Genomic DNA, 19263 nt, shown 5'->3' with positions numbered 1-19263 from the left:
AAAATAGAATCATTATTCGCATAAACTTGTCCTGTTTCCAAATTTTACAACAAACATGAATTATATTAGATTCAAAACACACTAAAGATATGAGATTGAAGAAGCTTTTTCTTATCACCGTAGCTAAATATGCACTTTCAATTCGGTATGAGAAACCTCTGCCAATTTCTTTGCCCATCTACGCGGAAACCCCAAATGATCATGAGCCGAAAAGGCCGAAAGAGACGGGCCATTCTTTGATCGTTCTTAGCGTGAGAGTCCTCTGACAAGCTTTGATGAAGAGGGAAGCCGTGATCGAAGCTTTTTTTATGCTACTCATGGAAATGACATCTCCGGGTATAGTATGCGGTGGGGGACATTAACGGAGAGCGGGGATGAATGGGGCGGTTGAGGAGTTGACGCGGCAGGACCTGGTCCAGGGTCAAATAACCGAGGCGGCTCCTACCTTACGATGGGGACCACCACCGTGGTCGGTGCGGAACCGAGGCCTTTTTCTACATATTCCCCTCGGGAGCCACCTGAATGGCACACCAGAGATTGCCTGTAAACACGCTAACGAGTTTCTTCCAGGGGGAGGAAGAAGAAGGGAGGGGTTGCGGAAACAACGACGAAAAAGCCCTGGAAGCCCCTTCTGTCTCTCTCCTGTTTTTTTATTTTTTTTATCGCCTTTTTAAGCAGGTTCGTTTTCCGTCTTTTTTAGCGACGGATTTTTCGTAGCGGAACGAATTGGGGGAGGAATATCGCTGCCATGGGAACCGAAGTCTTGCGTCCTCAGGACTGCCTTATCGACCGTATGAGAATCCCCCAGTCTTACGCCGTTTTTCCCCGCCGGAGTGCCGGCAAACCTAGGCCTAACAGGAAGCCGGTGACTCGGCCTGAGCCCAGGAAACAACGGGTTCCGGAGCCTCAGAAAAGATCGACGGAGGATACCACGAAAACGGCGAAGAACCTCGTCATGGCGCAGGTGACGATTTTGAAGCGAGGCGAGTCGCTGCCAGAGAAGAAAATTCGTGAATTTACTGGGGTGAAAACGGCCCCCACGACGGCCGCTGGAGATCTCATCCTCTACGTGACGGAGGAGAGAGTGTGTCCGGATCCGGCGATTGTGACCATTTTCCGGTCCGACGTATACGCCGGTTCGGCGTTTTTTAACTCGCCTGCACCGAGCGACCTGCCGTTGCCCAGTTTCTCCAAGAAGAAGAGTTGTCCGGGAGTCTTCGACGATTCGGCGACCAAGGATCTGAGGCGCTTGCTTCGGCTCGATTAAATCTCCCAAAAAGAGGGTAGTTGTGGTGAATCTCCTTCTAATTCTAATGTTTCCTGTTCTCTTCTCCGCCTTGATTGCGATTTCAATACTTTGCCCCTTCTCATCTCTCAATAATCGTATCTTCCTGCGATTTTTTTAAACGGGAAGGTATGATTCTGAAACCCGAGAGGAAAGCAGTATTCTTTCGCAATTAAGACGGAGATAACGGAGGGGGATTTCTGTACAATTGGAGAAGGCAAAATAAAAAATGAAGATTCATTGCAAGCAAGCAAGCATCTGTATCTTTGAGCAATTCAATTAGGGTTTGTATATAGTGTTTGTAAGGAAATTGGGGGCAAACGCTTGGGGGTGTTTACTGCCCCAGTCGTCCCCTACCTAGCGTTTGTATAATTCCCAAATGAGTGATGAAGGAAAAGAAATAAAGAGTAGCAGATCAGATTCTGGATTTCCACCCAGAAGCCGTCTTTATTGTGAGAGATGAGTTGCAGCTGTGTTTGTCGGTATTGGTGAATCGTCTCCCTCTCTCTCTTGAATTCATGAATTATTGCAGGCCCGATGGTCCCTTCCTCTGGGTGGGTGATGACCGATGCCCTGGTTGGACTGGCACCTCTTGATCGAGACCGGATTGCATTATGAGCCTCGAATATTCGGACTTCTGGCTCCGAGATGCGGATCTGTTGGGATAAGAGAGGAGTAGAATCTTTTGGTATAAGCTTTTATGATTTGCTGCCACACCAATCTATAAATAATATATATATTAATTTATTTATTTAAGATAAATTGATGTTATTGAAAATATAAAATATTTAAAAGTATTTACACCTTTTTTTACATCTTTTAAATTTAATGTAAATTAGATACTTAGTTTTAAAATATTTCTTACTTTATTTTTATAGTCTTTTTAAAATTAAAATATACTTATAAAAAATAAAATAATAATCAAATAAATTTAGTTTTGTGCATAAAAAAAAGAAATTACTAGGCAAAAAAAAGTATTTTGTATCAACATCTGGGACTTTCTCCTCCTCAACCATAAACCAATTAGAACATCAATTCGACCATACTACAAATTTGATGATTTATTAGATTATCTGTTTCACAAGAAGCATATTGTGTGTGATAATATTATATTTGAATTCAAGATATTCAAGTTTGGTATCGGAATCAACAAGTATCAAGTCAATCGGATCTCTTTTAAAGAGATATCCTTGAATCTATTATATAATAAAGCAAATAAAATTACCAGAAAAGATTCAAAATGAGAGATTTATATATAAAATTATATAAAAAATTAAAGATTTTCAAGTAGAATTATATTCTATAAAATATTGCCATATAAAGCCATAAAGATCAATCCTGCTGAAACTTTTTTCTTTCTTCCTTGAGCTCATTCGACCTAACCCTCCGTTTTCCTTCAGTCATTACCTAAAAATCCTCAATATTATTTATTCACTATACTTCAGGCATTTCACCTCATCCTAGAGTACCATTGGATCTAGGCTCATCTAAATTTTTTTAAAAATCTATATCCCGACATCCAAGGAGAAGCAACCCCCCACCCTCCCATTTTCTCTATCAACCTCTCATTTTCTCTCTCAACCTCGTTAACATGTTAAACACTCTCTCCCTTTTCCAAAATAACCTCTGAACAATAACAACAACCATAACATGAGGTTGTTGCTACTCACAAGTTTGGCCAAGAAAGTTTGAGGAAAAAGATTACTAGGAAATGACAAATACAACACCTAACAAGCATGCTTCAATCCTTCATGAAAGCAAAGGTGGTAAGACCTCCTTCCCCTCCTCAACAAGCAATGAATCATAAAACTCAACAAAACTTGTTTTTGGTAAGTTTTCTTGTTTACCACCACCAAAATTTTCAATTCAAAATGTTACCTCATTCACCCTCCTCAATAAAACTCTCCACCAAACCAAAATTACCACCTAACATCCCAACCTTCTTTCTATTCCTCCATTCCAGCCACCACACCCCTTACCCACCACATCCATGTTGTTACATCTAACCATGATATCCTATCCATCTACAATTTCGTATATCCCACCACTACCCACCTTAATGCCACAGTAGCCTATACCTTTTCCACACTACAACACTTACTCCCAATTTCAGTCTCAAATTGTCTCCTCTAAAGAAACATACAAATTCAATAATTCACTCTACATCTCAAGAAAATAACTTTCACTATTTTGATCGTCACCCCAATCTATACAAATCACCAATGTCTTCTCCGCATGCAACTCACCCAACAACCTCATATTCTCCATCCATCTCAGCCACTCTCTCTCCTCCCCAAACATAACTTCTCCACCAAGCAACTCATCCAATTATCCACCTCCACGATGATACCCATCCTATTCTTCCCATAAATCACACTTGGGAGATTGAAGACAAATCTTTACTACACTTTCCATACTTTAACCTTGAAAGAAAGGGTGATCTTTCAAGAGGGGTTGAATGGTAAAACCCAAATTTATGTAAAATCATACATGTACAAAGCTAGGAAAGGGGTACAACTTGTAATTGGGGGGGGCATTTATATTTAAAAAGTCTAAGGGGCACCACCTTCAGGGTAAAAGTGGTAATTTGATTTTATTTTGTAGAATATCTTGGGGGCACGACTTTAGATACATGAGGATGATTTCCTTCTACAATTTTTTTGACTTTCAATCTTGAGGATAAGGTTGATACTCAAGGGGTGGAATGATAGAAGCTCAAAATTATCCCTAGTTTGAGTGGTATTCAATATAATTGTGAAAGTGAATGTCGTTAGCTATAATTATTAGTTAGTTCAAGTATTTTTTTTGTTCTTATGTATTAGGGCATCCATGCCCACTTATATAAATAAGAAAGAGAGGGGGAGGAGCTCATTCATGTGCTCTTTCTTAACCCCTAAAGTTTCTCTCCTCAACTCGTGCTTTTGCCTTAGCCTTCTCATCTTCTCTTATTTTCTTTGTTCTTTTTTTCTTCTTCTTCTCAAACCAATTTATCAATGGATTAAACTGTAGAATTCAACATGGTATCAAAGCTGGAATTCTATGGTTTAAAGTAAAATTGATCAGGTTATGAAAGTTTAGTAGAAAGAAAATTCAATTCAGCCTTCAAGCAATAAAGGGTTCAACTAGTTTTTTAAGAGGAACAAAAGGTTGAAGTCAATTCAGCAAGTTCTCTCCTTAATCAGATAAGTTTCACCTTATGTTTCATATTATGAAGGATTAAATTCAAGCTTTTGATAATCACAAAGTTGTTTTTACTCAAGCATAATTAAATCCGTTTTTTCTCTTCATATTGAATGGCGAAAATCCCTTTTTGTCATGCGTATGAGTTTCTTTCATTCCTTGTTTGTTTGATTTAATTTTTATGCAAAAAATTCTTCCTTTGGAATTCTAAAAGTCCTCTTGAAGCTCTCCTTGAGTTTTGGTCTTTGGAGTGGTTGCTCAATTAAATTGTTAAAACCCTAAGTTAGTGTTTGAAAAATAGTTTTGGAAAATAATCACTAGTTCTAGTCTATTTATGGTTGCGTTCTTATTAGCACCTAGTTTTTTTTCCTTTTTTAACCACCATTGGTTATTGAGTGAATCGAATCTCAAACAACAAAAACAAATTCGAAAAAGGGGTCATGCTTGTGTGATCAATTGGTTGGTTTCCTTATTTGTTACTTGCTGAATTTGATCACTTGACATAGTTTTGTATTCCGTAGGTTCAACTATTTATTAGTTTTGATAACTTCTTGTCCTCTTTCCTCCTAAGTTAACCTAAAGGTGCTGGTATTCTGGGATTTTTTTTTGTAAGTCATAATGTCTGAGTTGTCAAATATTTTCTCTTCCTCTACATATGCTGATTTTAGCAAAGGTGATCCCTTGAGGATTACTATAATTCCCCTTAAAGGCTTGAGTAATTACTTGTCTTGGTTCCAATGTGTGAAACATTTTCTGGTTACTAGCGACCTTGTTGAGCATATAACTTAGCCACCTATGCATGTGAATCAACCCTCTTACCATAAGTGGTTGAGGGAAGACACTAGTTATTAACCGGTTTATTAATAGTAAGGAGGAACATGTGGTAAACAATGTGGTGCACCTAGAGAAAACCAAAATAATCTGAGACACATGTTTTAAATTATATTCTACCCTTGACAGTCTATAAAAGATTTATGATATTTTTTAAGAGATGTGCAATACAAAGTGTAAAGACAGTCTTCATGAGTACTTTGCCAGATTCAGAGGGTTACTACAAGAGTGAAAGGTTACACAACCATATGCACTTGATGTTGCCTCACATGAAAAACAAAGAGAAGACCTGGTCTCAACTATATGTCTTGCTAATCTACCACCCTAGTTGGATGTTGCCAAGTCACAGGTACTTAGCTCTAGTGCAAAACCTTCTTGTAATGATATATGTGCAACTATGCTACGAATTCCAGTTAAGGAGTCCAACAGTCAACCAAAACAAGTGGAAAACTCAGCTATATTCTCCCAAGGGAGATAGAACAATGGTTCCGATAGAGATAAAGGAAGAGGTGGAAGTGGGAATGCCCCTACCTCTAACACTGGTGGTTTGCAAAGGAAGTATACCTTTTATGGGTTCAACAACCATCTAGTTGAAAGTTGTTAGAACCTACATGACAAACCACCTCACTTCAAGGTCAATCAAGCATCAACCCCTACTACATCTACCAACAGTGAAGCACCCTCAAAGTCCTCTTGGGAAATATTAACTCTATCAAAAGAGGATCATGAATTGTTTCATAAGTTTAAAAGTATGTTGGTTGCTCCCCAAAGCAACACAACTGCTACAATTGCTATTATTGGTATGTATTTCTTTCTCTCATGCTCTAGCAATTCACCTTGGATCACTGATTTTGGAGCCTTTGAGTACCTCACAGGTAGAATTAAAAATTTGTCCTTTGTGATACTATGCACTTTAGATTGTTTTGTCTTTATTGAAGATGGATAAAAAAAAGTAGGATTCAGGGTACTGGTTCATCCACCATTTCACCATCGTTTTCACTTTTAATGTTTTGTTTGTCCCTCCATTTCCATTGAGTCTTGTGTCATTGATTCAATTGACCGAAAGACTAAATTGTTTGATTACCTTTTTCCATCTCATTGTGTGTTTTAGGACATCAAAACAAAACAGGTGGTTGGTAGCAGCCATGAGAGGGGCCTTTACTATATGGACCCTACTACAGATGTAGCAGCAAACACAATAGAAGTGGTTTCCAAAAGGCATAAAAATCTTGGACATCTCTCATTAGCAAATTTAAAAAGTTTAGTCCCTTCCCTTAATTCGGCTTCATAGTTGTCATGTGAATTTTGAGTTTGGAAAACACCACAGATTGATATTTAAGCCAGGCAAAATAATATTGTTTCTAGTCCTTTTACTTTAATTCATTCAGATGTATGGGGACTTATTAATGTCCCAAATATATCTCAATCTAAGTATGTTTTATATTTGTGGAAGATTACTCAAGAGTTACATGGTTATATTTGACAAAGGATAGGGCTAATGTATTTCCTATTTTCACCTCCTTTTGTACTATGGTGGAAAATTAGTTAAAAACCAAGGTTAAATTATTATTTTTTTGTCTGATAAAGCAAAAGAGTATTTTCTTCTACCTTTAATTTTTTTTTGCAAGGAAGAAGAGATCATTCATCAATCATCCAATGTTTATACACCTCAACATAATGGTGTATCCAAAAGAAAACATCGCCATCTTGTAAAAATTGGTCGAACTATTATATTGTCTATAAATATTCCCAAATTTATTGGCCTTATGCAGTCCTCATTGCTTTTTTTTTATTAACCGTAGGCTCTCTAGTGTGCTCAAATGTGTTACCTCCTTATCCAAATTGTTTCTTGATTCAATTGCCTTCCCATTGGCACCAAAGGTATTTGAGTGTACACCTTTTGTTCTTCACTCTGGGTATCCCCAGGGTAAATTCCTTCCTCGGGCTATTAAGTTTTCTTGGAGTATTCCAAAGATAAAAAAACATTATGTGTGTTACCCTCCATCTTTGAAGAAAATGTTTATCTCAGCCAAAGTTTTTTTTTTTTTAGCATCAACTTATTTTTCATCTAGCTCTCCTCCTGCTTTCTAATCATTTACAATGATGCCGAATCCACTTATTCCAGTGGATTATGATTTTCAGACCGTGGACCAGCCTTCTAAAGACCTTTCTCTCTATACCCACTGATCAGTCACTTGTGGAGTCTTCAAATGATCCTGAGGTATGTTCTCCTCATTCACCTCTAGTAGTTTATGGACCACCTTATGAAACTAGGCTCATTGCTCTTCGTAAAAAGCCCCATTCCATTGATGTTAGACCTCCATCCACTTCACACTCTATCTCTCATTATGTTTCCACTCACTATTTGTCTCCGAATTGTGTCTCTTTTTTGCCTGTAGTGTCTTCTTCCACCATTACTACCTGTTATGATGAGGTTTTCTCTTATTCGAGGTGGAAATCTGCCATGGATGAAGAGATTCAAGCTACGTACCACAATTCCACATGGCATTTGGTCACTTTTTGCTAAGAAAAAAGGCAGTTGGACGCAAATAGGTCTTCTCCCTAAAGTATAATCCATATGGTTCTATTGCTAGATACGAGGCTCGATTGGTTGCTAAAAAGTTATACCAATCTTACAATGTTGATTATGATTAAATATTTTCTCCTGTTGCCAAGATGAACTCAGTTAATGTTCTTATTTCTCTAGTAGTCAATTTTAAATGGGAGTTACATTAGTTAAATGTCTAGAATATTTTCTTGAATGGTATACTCTATGAGGAAGTCTACATGTACCCACCACCTAGTTATGTGGTTGAAGGGGAAAAAATAAGTTGGTTGAATAAAACAATATATGGGTTGAAATAGTCTTTGTGGGCTTGGTTTGATAAATTTACTACTATGGTTACAAAACTTGAGTTCAAGAGGTGTTAAAGTGATCACTTGGTGTTTACTGGAAATTCCACTAAGGGCAACATTCTAATGACAGTATATGTGGATGATATTGTTATTACGGGTAGTGACCTTAGTGGCATTCAATAGGTAAATCAAGACCTTAATAAGGAGTTCCAAATCAAGGACCTTAGGCTTCTCAAGTACTTTCTTGGGATTGAAGCTCTTTAATCCAAACATAGTATAATCCTATCACAAAAAAAGCACATACTTGATTTGTTGAAGGAGACCGAAATGCTTGGATGCAAGTCTACAAACACACCTATGGTACATAATGTTTTGTATACAAGAACTGGTAGTGATGTTGATGTTGGTCGATTTCAATGGTTATAATAAAGAAAATAAGCATAATCAGATTACAATTAAATTACCCTTATCACAATTACACCCAAAATCTAACTCTTAGAGATAAATCCTAGAATGATTAAACAACTAAGCATAAAAAGAAGACTGAAATAACTAAAACTTCTTTTAATTGAGAGACATCTATGAGACTTACTCCCATGAGACTCTAGTAAGATTCGTTAATATGAATTATCGTTCTATGAGACTTCTTTTTGTAAGAGTCATGTAAAACTTTTCCATGCTTGCTCTTCAATAAGGACGAGTTTAATCCATTCAAGTTGACATACTACAAGCTCTAATCAAGTCAATCTAACAACTTGTACTGTCCAAGTTTAAATCTATGTTTAGGGTTTAGGGATTCTTTTTGTAAGAAGCATATAAGACTTTTTCATACTTGCTCTTCAACACAGATGAATTTCATCCATTCAAGTTGACATGCTACAAACTCTAATCAAATCAATCTAATAACTTGTATTGTCCAAGTTTAAATCCAAGTTGATTTATTGGTACTTAAAAAATAAATTTTCCAACATGCTACAAGTTCTAATCAAGTCAATCTAATAACTTGTATTGTCCATGTCTAAATCCATGTTGATTGGTTGGCCTTTAAAAAATATTTTTTCTAATATTTCCTTATAAATTAAACCAATAATCACTCATTTTAAATTTTTGACAATTTAGGAGGACACTAGTAAGACTTCAAAATATTAAAAAAAAACACCTGTAACATTTCCAACCAAAGGCACTACTACTAAATATCACACTCACTCAAAGAAGGTGAAAATTATCAAGAAGCCTCACATTAGAATGGCTGAGGGATAGATTTGAAGCATGTTTTAAGAAATTCAAACCCACCTCACAATCCACCCAGCAGCCTCATCCCACCCTCATCTATTAGTGTCACTCCTCAATCCTAATTGATCTGCTCTTTCTCTTTTGCATCTCATCTTTCCAAACATGAAGTCCTAAAGAAACAACTCAAAAGATATGCAACTTTCACAACAACGAGTGACAAGTAGTAACCCTTGCCTCAGCCTCCTCTGGACAACAGATTCATGATTCTATTCACATGAAACCTAAATGAAGAATCAAGTGTCTCCACATGATGGTTACATAATTTGGTTTCAGACACAAAATTACTCACGGCTACGGATAATCAGTCCCTCAAATACAGCATATAAGTCCTTGTTGTCAGGACCAAAAATATCTTCAGCCTTTCGTAATGTTTCCTGTGACAATCTCAACAAACCTTCCAGGTTAGATGATGCATAACAAAAGAAAAGAATAAAAGAACAAATATTTGAACGAACATACCTCTTTTGTTTGCTTATGTGAATTCAAGTCCTTAACGTTGGATAAAAATGCCCCAAACTGTTCATAAGACAACCGACTCCTACATAGAATGAAGAAATTGGTTAACTGACTCTTCTTAAGACTTATCAAACTACATAAAATGCAGCTCAAATACTGGCTGAAACGGAGGAATGACTAAAAGATGAAACAGGTTAATGGTGCCATTACATACCTAGCTTGGCGAAAGAATTCTTTTCCATCAACTCTGCTTCGCCCTAAAAACGAAGAAGAGAAATATGATACAAATAGATGGATTGGGAACTAAGATTAACTCCACTGTTTTTCAGCCATACTTATATTCAAAACTGAAACATAACTAAATAAAATTATGCCGTAAAAAATAATCTTGAGGACATGAAGTTCATATTCTCCCCTAAAGAGCTTGGTGTTTTCATTGAATGCTGCAAGATGAATTCGACCAAACAAACATAAATGAGGTCAGCTGTTGCTTGCAAGCAATATAAAGCAAAATGATTTGCCCTGTCTCTTCAAAGGCAACAAAATAAAGTACCTGGTTACCAAATATACAAACTCCTATCACTCTACAGTGCCAATTTATTATTGGCTTTTATCAATTATATTGTCCATCAGAAGCTTCGGGAGCTAACCTGGTTGGGATCCTGTTTCAAGGGAACCTGACATTGAACTGTGACTTGATGACAGAGAAGAAAGTATTGACGCTCTCTCATCAATGCTTCTGGTAGATGAGAAGGAGATGGAATGCCGTCGGGGTGATGCAGACTTCGATGATCTTGTGGGTGATACAGGTGTAGAAAACCTATGTGGGGAATCTGGAGGAGTAATCTTTGGTGTGCTACTCTGAGATGCTAATACGAATCCATGTGATATGCCAGGTCTATAAGCTGTCACGGAAATGACATCAAGAGAAAGTGAGAAGACAGACATGGTAAATGAATTTCCAAGATCAAGACAGATGTACTTCTCTTAAGAGGATCTAACCCTGGAAAATGAAACCACATCCATGCAAATAATCCAGGCCCACAACTTAATGAACTTCACTATACAAATTCACGGTCCAAATATCTCACTAGATACTTTGATATGCACATTGATGTAGAAGTATGTAGCTTCTATACATATTTCTACATGAAACCAATCACTAATTTTTCAACGAGGGCATTCAACGTACCATCCATCTCAATTGAACCTCCATCTTGCGAGAACGAGCTTGTGGTTTCTGAGAATTGTCTATGGGCTGAAGAAGTCCTCAAAGAAGGAAATGTTGCACCATCTTCTGAAGTAGAAAATAAAATTTCCTCGACAGTGATAAAAAATGACTACTTTTTTATATCCTGTTATGTAAGTTCTATATAATAAATGATAGGAAATTAATCTTTTGATATGCAGAAGGTTTAAGCCTTACCCCCAAGTAGTGATCCAGATGGACTTTGTATTTGCTTCGCTGCAACAGGTGGAGCACCTGATTGCTGTAAAAAAGAACAATGACATTAGTGTTGCTTAGTTTTCACGCTGACTGGAATAGCAAGGCAGTAGCTTCAGCTGAAATTTGGAACCTTGTTGGAAGGGGTCCTCTCAAATTATAAACAGTAACGGATTTGGAAAGCAAATACTTACAGAGCTCTCATCTTCTTCTTGAAGTGACTGCATGAGAGTTTTCTTGAAGATTTCCAGCTGAAACAATAAGTCAATTGCATCACATTAGAGAACTTAAAAAATTTAAATCAACCAGACAAATAGATATCCCCAGTACTTGGCCTTTGCTGGAAAGAGGACATTAAAAGTTAGTTAGAGCTGCACTATTGAGCAGAAGTAATTCATTAAGCAAATCTAGCTCAAACATGAAAAAGGCTCTCGTAGTTACAAGATAGATTAGAGTTGATTCTCCAAGGCATTCGTATGAGGGAACCTCATTGTTTATGAAAAAAAAAATGAGAATGGAGCTAGTTTGGCAGCTAAAGCTACCAACACCCAGAAGAAAAGAAAGTTCAATAGCTGCTATTCTAGAATCTTCCACGAGTGGTAAAGCAAGTAAAAGGTCAAGCTGATTTAAACATCGACCATGAGGAAAGAAAACTTATTTTCAGCAATCCAACAGAAGCATAAGTGAGAGATGTTCTCAAATAATAGGAAAAATTAAACTAAAACATGCAAAGTTGCATTCTTTTTCTTTTGTACGAAAATGAGACGATAGGATCCATTAAGAAAAAAGTCCCGAGGGGGAGAGGTACAAAAGCATAAAATATGTAAAGATAGCACCCGATAATCTATCATAGTATTCTTCCGGGGACTCCTATCTGCTGGTTAAGGTTAAAACCTGAAGTGCCGCTATGCTGTCCGATTTTGTAGTGATACTAATCTTCAAAAATAAGATAAGAATTTCATGGAATTGAGTTGGAAGAATTTTCAGCTTTTGAAGTTGATTATAATCCGTATAAAACTAAACGGGGAAACGCTTAATGCCTTTGCAATTTTCCAAAACGGGAAATTGTAAAAGCTGATACCTTAGAAAGTTGATTATAATCCGTCTAAAACTAAACGGGGAAACGCTTAATGCCTTTGCAATTTTCCAAAACGGAAAATTGTAAAAGCTGATACCTTAGAAACATCTCGCTGGAGCTTCTTTACTGTACTAGATAAAGACGCGTTCTCCTGCAGTAAATTCTCCTGCACAACCCATACATCAGAGACAAATTAGAATCCAGGAAACGGAACCGAGAAGAGCATCGAAACGGATCGTGAACTGCTCCGGACCTTTTCTTCGTCTAGTCTTGCTAATTTGTCGGACGCCTCAGCGAGTGAGGAATCGAGAGCTTCAATCTGCTGCCGCAGGTCCTCAATTAATCCGTCCTTCTCATGGACTCGTTGCAGCAGCAGCGATACCTCAGACTCGAGCTTGGAGACGCGTGTCGCCAGGGCTATGGAGGTGATTTTGCGGGCGATGTCGAGTTGCTCGTAGGGGTCAGAGGGAAGAACCGCCAGCATCTCCTCGGGTAGATCGAAGTCCGGAGTCTGACTCGCCGTATGTTTCGCAAGCATTTTCGGCTCCAATTTTTCGCCTCAGTGTCTTTCCTTTTTCCGTTTTTCTTATTCAATTAGTAGAATGCAGAATATTAGTACAGAAAAGATAGAGAGATTGAGAGGATGGAGGAACGAGGAAGTCTGCGGCAGGGAATGGATGGAATTGGATAGTTCACAATTCACCAGTGAACGAACAGAAACAAATAAAAATTTTCTTGTTTTATCGGATACGGAAGGGGAAAGACAAAAAAGAGAAAGGTTCCAATCTTGCTAAAGGAGAAACAGCTAGCTCTAAGCACTATGATAATTCAAATAATTTGGTCAATATCCAAGCCTATAATTTGTTTTTATATGTTCTATTGTACATTTCTTGAAAAATGTCATAAATCTTTTGAAGACTATCAGAAGTAGAATATAATACAAAATATGTGTCTCCCATTACTTTCGTTATCTCTTAGTGTACCACATTATAAATCACGAGTTTTTTTGTACTATTATCGGCCAATTGATAACTAGGGTATCTTTCCTTCACCATTTTTGTGGTAATAGGGTTCATCTATATGCAATGGTGGCTAAGTTATATGCCCAAAAAAGTATCTAGTTTCACATATTGGGACCAAGACAAATAATGTTTCAATCATTTTAGTGGAATTGTGGTAATCTCTAAAGGATGATCTTTGCTGAAATCAACAAATTTAGAAGATGAATAAGTGTTAAAAAATTCGGACATGATGACTATACAATTTTTTTTTTTTTTTTGAAAACCAGTTCTCTTGAATGAGCTTTTGAAGGAAGAGGACAAGATTGAATTAAAACAACAAATATTTGATGTTATGGAAAGCAAACCTTAGCACTAACAACACATTGAATTCAACAATCAAGCAAGGAGAAGAAAGCGAACGTTCATGGTTCTTTTTTTTTTTTTTTTTTTTTTTTGCTTCTCCTTGTAGAGTTTAAGACAAAACTCTAATCAGCCAATAACCAATGTTAATTAGCCAAGGAAAAAGCAAAATAATTACTAGTATGGAAGTAATCCTGAACACAATTGAACTATAGATTACTTTCCAAAACAACTTTTCAAACCTTAAATTAGGGTTTCTCTGATACCAATTAAAGGTCCATGTGACTTTTCAAAAGAGGGGTGAATTGAAAATATCAAATTAAAACTAATATTTTTATGTAATTAAAAAACAAGCATAAATACAATTCAATGTTGATATTCAGGACTCTATGGATTTAGCTCATGGAGAAAAAGAAAGACAACATGATGGAAAAAATAAGAGAAGAAAGAGGTTATGGACTTGTGTCCTAACCCTCCTCCTGAGGCTCGATTTATAGATGAATAAGATTATAATATTACAATAATACCTCTAAAACTAAAACTAATTACATCGATGTCATCTTTATGAGATAATTTTTTATTTACCATCATGTCATCACTGTGTGGGCTTATGGGCCTCTCCTTAGTCTATGGGTTTGAGCTCATCTTCCACCTCTCTTGGATGTGTGGGCATTCCTTTACTATTTTAACCCCTAACTATCCAGTTACACCTACAACAATTTCATCCTTCGTTACACTAGTTCTATCTAAGTAGCCTAACCATTTGTCCCCATTATTTAGTTCAAATTCTAGTAGACCTATACCCCTAGTTAGTGTCTCAAGCCACTTGTGTCAAGTCCACTCACTACAAGAAAATTGACTTTTCTTGGTGAAATTATTCTCGTAAGAAAAAACCTTATTTCTCGACAAAAATCAAGTTCACCGAAAAACTATGCACTTTTCCTAGATAAATTAATTTTGATGAGAATAATATACGTATCTTGGTGAAAATTGAATTTTTTCGAGAAAAAAATTCCCACTAAATAGCTGGAACCACATATTCTCGACATAATTAAAAATCTCCAAGAAATATATACACTTCTTAGCGAAATAATTTTGCAAAGAATAAGTATGAAATTATTTAAAAAAATAGACTTATTCTTGGCAAAATTAAAAATAATTTTGATGAGAAAAAGTAACGATTTTTTAAATAAAATAAAATAGTGACTTTTCTCAATTAAATTAAAAATCAATGAGAAGAGTTATATTTTTTGGTAAAATATTTTTCAAAATAATTATGGAAATTTTAGAAAAAGTAACTTTTTCAAAAGGAAATTAGAAATCGTCAAGAAATGTATATATTTTTTAGTGAAATATTTCCGTAGAGAATAAGTATATTAAATGAAAAGGAAACAAAATAGTGATTTATTCTGAACGAAATTAAAAATACAAAGAAATACATAAATTTCTTGATGAAATTATTTTGCCAAGAATAAATATGAATTTAAAAAAAAACTAAAACAAAATAGTGACTTATTTTTTTTGAAAAATTAAAAAATCACCAAGAAATATATACTTTCTTTATGAAATATTTTCGTAAAGAAAAGTATGTAAAGTTTTTGAAAATTAAAAAAATTAGTAAATTTTCCAAGTAAAACTAAAATTTGCCAAGAAATGTACATATTTCTCAGTGAAATAATTTCACTGAGGATAAGAATATTTTTTTATAAAAACTAAAACAAAGTAGAGTTTGACTTATGCCCAGAAAAAATAAAGAATCACTAAAGCATGTATATATTTCTCAGTGAAATAATTTTGCTGAAAATAAATATAGAAAATTAAAAAAGCTAAAAAATATTTATTCTCAATGAAACTAAAAATTTGTCAATATTTAAATTTTTTGGTGAAATTATTTTTCCAATAATAAATATGAAAAAATTAAAATAAAAAAATAAATAGTGACTTAGTCTTGATGAAATTAAAAATCAATGAAAAATAATTTTGCCTAGAATAAGACAAGAAATTTTTGAAAAACTAAAGCAAAATAGGGACATATTCTCGATGAAATTAAAAATTGATGAGAAATGTATATATTTCTTTGCTAAATAATTTTCCCAAGAATAATTATGGAAAATTTTAAAATTAAAAAAAATAGTGATTTATTGTTGGTGAAGTTTAAAATTTATTTCTTGGTGAAATTATAATTCTAAAACTAAGTATGAAAAACTTGTTAGAAGATGGGCTTAAACCCACACGACCAAAGAAAGCCCACATGTCCAACAGAGGTGGCATAATAGTAAATAAGAAGTCATCTCATAAAGATGGTACTTATGTAATTAGTTTAAGTTTCTTGTCTCTTCTGTACTCTTATAGGGTGAAGAGCATAATTGTAATAGTGGACCTATATTCATTTATAAATAGAGCTTCAGGGGGAGGGTTAGGACACAAGTCCATAACCTCATTCTTCCTCCTATTTTCTCCCCAACATGCCTTCTCTCCTTTTCTCTATGGCATAATCCATGGAGTCCTGAAAATCAACATTGGTTCTTCGTCTTCAGAACTTGCTCACCGCTGCTCGTCGTTGTCGTCTCATTATTACGTCATTACGATTGTTATTACATTGTTGTTGTTGGAGAAGACAACATCGAAAATTCTACTTCACCACTGAATTTTACCAGCTCTATGGGAACTAATCTTGGTTATTATTTTTTGGAAACTAATTTGCTCCTGTTGGATTTAATCTTGGTATTTTATCATCCATCTCATTATAGGCGATCGAAAATCTCTTTTGAAAAGTAATCCGAGATCGCGTTGTTGTTTTTCAGAAAGTTCCTTCACTTGATGTTGCTTCTTCGAGATATTAGGGCTATTAATCTTGAAGATATCTCCTCATTTGCTTATTGATTGGTGTCTTTCCAGTATTGCTACTTTTTGGTATCTTTCCAAGTTGACTCTGAATCATATTTTTTCGATAATCTCTCCAGTAATTAGACAATATTTTTGAGTTAAGTTGTTGTTAATCCTCTCTCTATTGGATTCATTTATTTCAGAAAGTTTCCTTTGTTGTTTTTCTTTGCCGCTGCTTCTCCGGGATCTCTGGTTATCTCGTTGTATCTCTAATGGTTTTGTTGTGGCATTGGCATTGCGAGGAAGACAAAGATATTGTTTTGTTATTGAGCTTCACTAGCTCTATTTTAATTGAGTCATCATACCAAAATCGGTCGAGTTAACCCAACGAACTAGCAACCAAAGCGTTGCTTCCTTTGTTATGCCCAGTTAACACGGATCAACTCGGACTTGAGTCAGCCTGACTTAATTCAGCCACCATATTATTTGTTGTTCTACTGGATCAACTCGGTCCGGGTCAGCCTAACTTGGCTATCTCAACTCGGTCCCCTAACTAGGCGTGACTCATTTATTGATCCGGATTATTATCTTGGATTCGACAACTTATTACTCAGTTATTTATTCAAGGATGGACTCCTTGCGGGTTATTTCTTGTGTCCTTATTACTCTTAAGGACTCTCATAATTTGGGCCCATACCCATATCCGTTACTGCTATTGTGTCTCTTTGATTGAGGCATTATTATTGAAGAAGGACTTTTTGGCAGTTGACTGTTATCAACATTAGTTATTCTGATGAAGAAAGCACATGGTAGCCCCTGGCATATTATCTTCTGGTGATTCCCCCTTACCCTCTTATTACTTGTTAAAATCATTTATGAGCAATGCCTATAAACCCATTGCCTACAAAGTATAGGAGTGTGCCCAACATCCAGCTTGAGTCAATTCTATTTTTCACCCAAGATGTGTTTTTTTTAGGTACATTTAGAAAATGAGTAGCCTTTTTGTTGTGCCCCACAATTGGGCTACTTTTCTGTCTAAAATCAAGGAGAGAGTGTTTAACATTATGACCATTTTGACTGGAGTATGGAGCTTTGTCATATGGCTAGGAGTAATTTTTCTTTTCTCGTCATTATATTGTGCATGTTGGGTTTCTTGGAAAGAACAAATAGATCACCAACTTGAGGGGAGTGTTGGAAGATATGATGTAATTGAGATGGATTGACATTTTTATACGAGAAGATTTTATCCACTATTTGCAACAAGATGGGTGTTTTTTATGTTCTCTCACCCCCAGCTTGAGGGGGAGTGTTAGAAGATGGGCTCAATCCCACACGACTACGACCCACACATCCAAAAGAGGTGTGTTAGAAGATGAGCTTAAGCCCACACAACCAAGGAAAACCCACACATCCAAAAGAGGTGTGTTAGAAGACGAGCTTAAGCCCACACAACCAAGGAAAGCCCACATGTCCAAGAGAGGTGGCATAATGGTGAATGAGAAGTCATCTCATAACGATGACATTGATATAATTAGTTTTAAGTTTCTTGTTTCTTCTTCACTCCTCTAGGCTGAAAGGCATAATTATAATATTGGACCTTTATTCATTTATAAATAGAGCTTCAGAGTGATGGTTAGGATACAAGTCCATAACCTCATTCTTCCATATCCTCTTTAGTGATTATTCTCACTATTTTGTTTGAAATCATTTGAGTTTTTGATTCTTGATTTATCACCTATGTTTTTTAATTTTTGAGAGTTTGTGTTTGATTGAGTTCTTATCCTTGGGACACCTTGAAGGAGGAGATAGTTACAACAATTTTTTTTTCAAGTTGGGATCATTGCCATTACCTCCCAACTGGAGGGGGAGAATTAAAGGGGAAGGAAGAATGATGGGGTCGGTGACAGAATCTACCATGAATGACTCCACAAGCTAAATCAAGTCATGTCACATTCATTACTTTATTGATGTTATGTATGTCCTCTTCGTATTTTCTTTACGTGTAAGAATTCACATTGGAAGTTGAGTGTTGCAGTGGTAGCGCCTTCTTTTGAATTCCACGTTTAAAAAGAAGAAGAAGTATAATCCACAGTAAAGAATTCCACGTGTTGTGGTAATCAAATTATATGTGACTAGAATATCCAAGGGGGAGAATAAGATGAGAACAAGATGAAGACTACAAGCAAGATGTGAACAAGACAAGATGAATAAAAGAAAGACAATCAATTTTTTTTCAAGCATACAAGTTTCTTGACCAAGATTATTTACAAAATGGAAGTACAAACACCAGCTTGAGGGGGGTGTTAAAAGACACCCACATGTGTAGGGGTAGCATGACTAGTAAATAAGAAGAACTTCCATAAATATGACATATAATTATAATTATGCAAGTTGTTGGATGTCCTTTTATGTATTTTTCCTTTTGAAGCATGAAACCCTAAGGGCATTATAGTTATTGTAAACCCCTTCCCACAACCATAAATATAACCTTAAGGTATGGGGTAGAGTATTCAAGCATTTTCCTCTTGGCTCAAATTCGTCTATACACCTCTCTATCTTTGCCTCTTCTTTCTCTCCCTTGGTTTCTTCTCTCCTCTCTTCCAAGAGTTAGAGTTCCTCTCTTCTCTCCTTCTCTTGAGATCTCTTGTGTTTG

General features: G+C 36.0%; 2 protein-coding genes across 3 annotated transcripts; one reads left to right on the top strand and one right to left on the bottom strand.

Annotated features, from left to right (window-relative positions):
• The first annotated feature begins 443 nt into the window (after positions 1-443).
• LOC137959747 (uncharacterized) lies at positions 444-1725 on the top strand. Its single transcript, XM_068807086.1, has one exon. It carries the CDS (start codon positions 749-751, stop codon positions 1265-1267), a length of 519 nt encoding a protein of 172 aa, XP_068663187.1. The 5' UTR covers positions 444-748; the 3' UTR covers positions 1268-1725.
• A 7594-nt stretch (positions 1726-9319) lies between these two features.
• On the bottom strand, positions 9320-13082 carry LOC137959901 (uncharacterized protein At4g15545). 2 transcript variants are annotated; one of them, XM_068807309.1, is made up of 9 exons: positions 12677-13082; positions 12521-12589; positions 11540-11596; positions 11328-11391; positions 11094-11198; positions 10552-10806; positions 10116-10158; positions 9905-9983; positions 9320-9819 (listed from the first exon to the last, which is right to left on the bottom strand). In XM_068807309.1, exons 1-9 carry the CDS (start codon positions 12959-12961, stop codon positions 9727-9729), a joined length of 1050 nt encoding a protein of 349 aa, XP_068663410.1. In that variant the 5' UTR covers positions 12962-13082; the 3' UTR covers positions 9320-9726. The 2 variants fall into 2 exon arrangements, with proteins under 2 accessions (XP_068663410.1, XP_068663411.1); XM_068807310.1 differs by having other exon boundaries at positions 11094-11195.
• Positions 13083-19263: the final 6181 nt, after the last annotated feature.

This window comes from Aristolochia californica, unplaced genomic scaffold, assembly GCF_029961685.1.
Source record: "Aristolochia californica isolate CCGP_79_NKW_82.1479 unplaced genomic scaffold, dmAriCali1.0.hap1 SCAF_3, whole genome shotgun sequence".
In the NCBI taxonomy this organism is placed as follows: Eukaryota; Viridiplantae; Streptophyta; class Magnoliopsida; order Piperales; family Aristolochiaceae; genus Aristolochia; species Aristolochia californica.
Note: the sequence above shows the minus strand (reverse complement) of the source record. Positions and strands in the feature narration are given on the sequence as shown.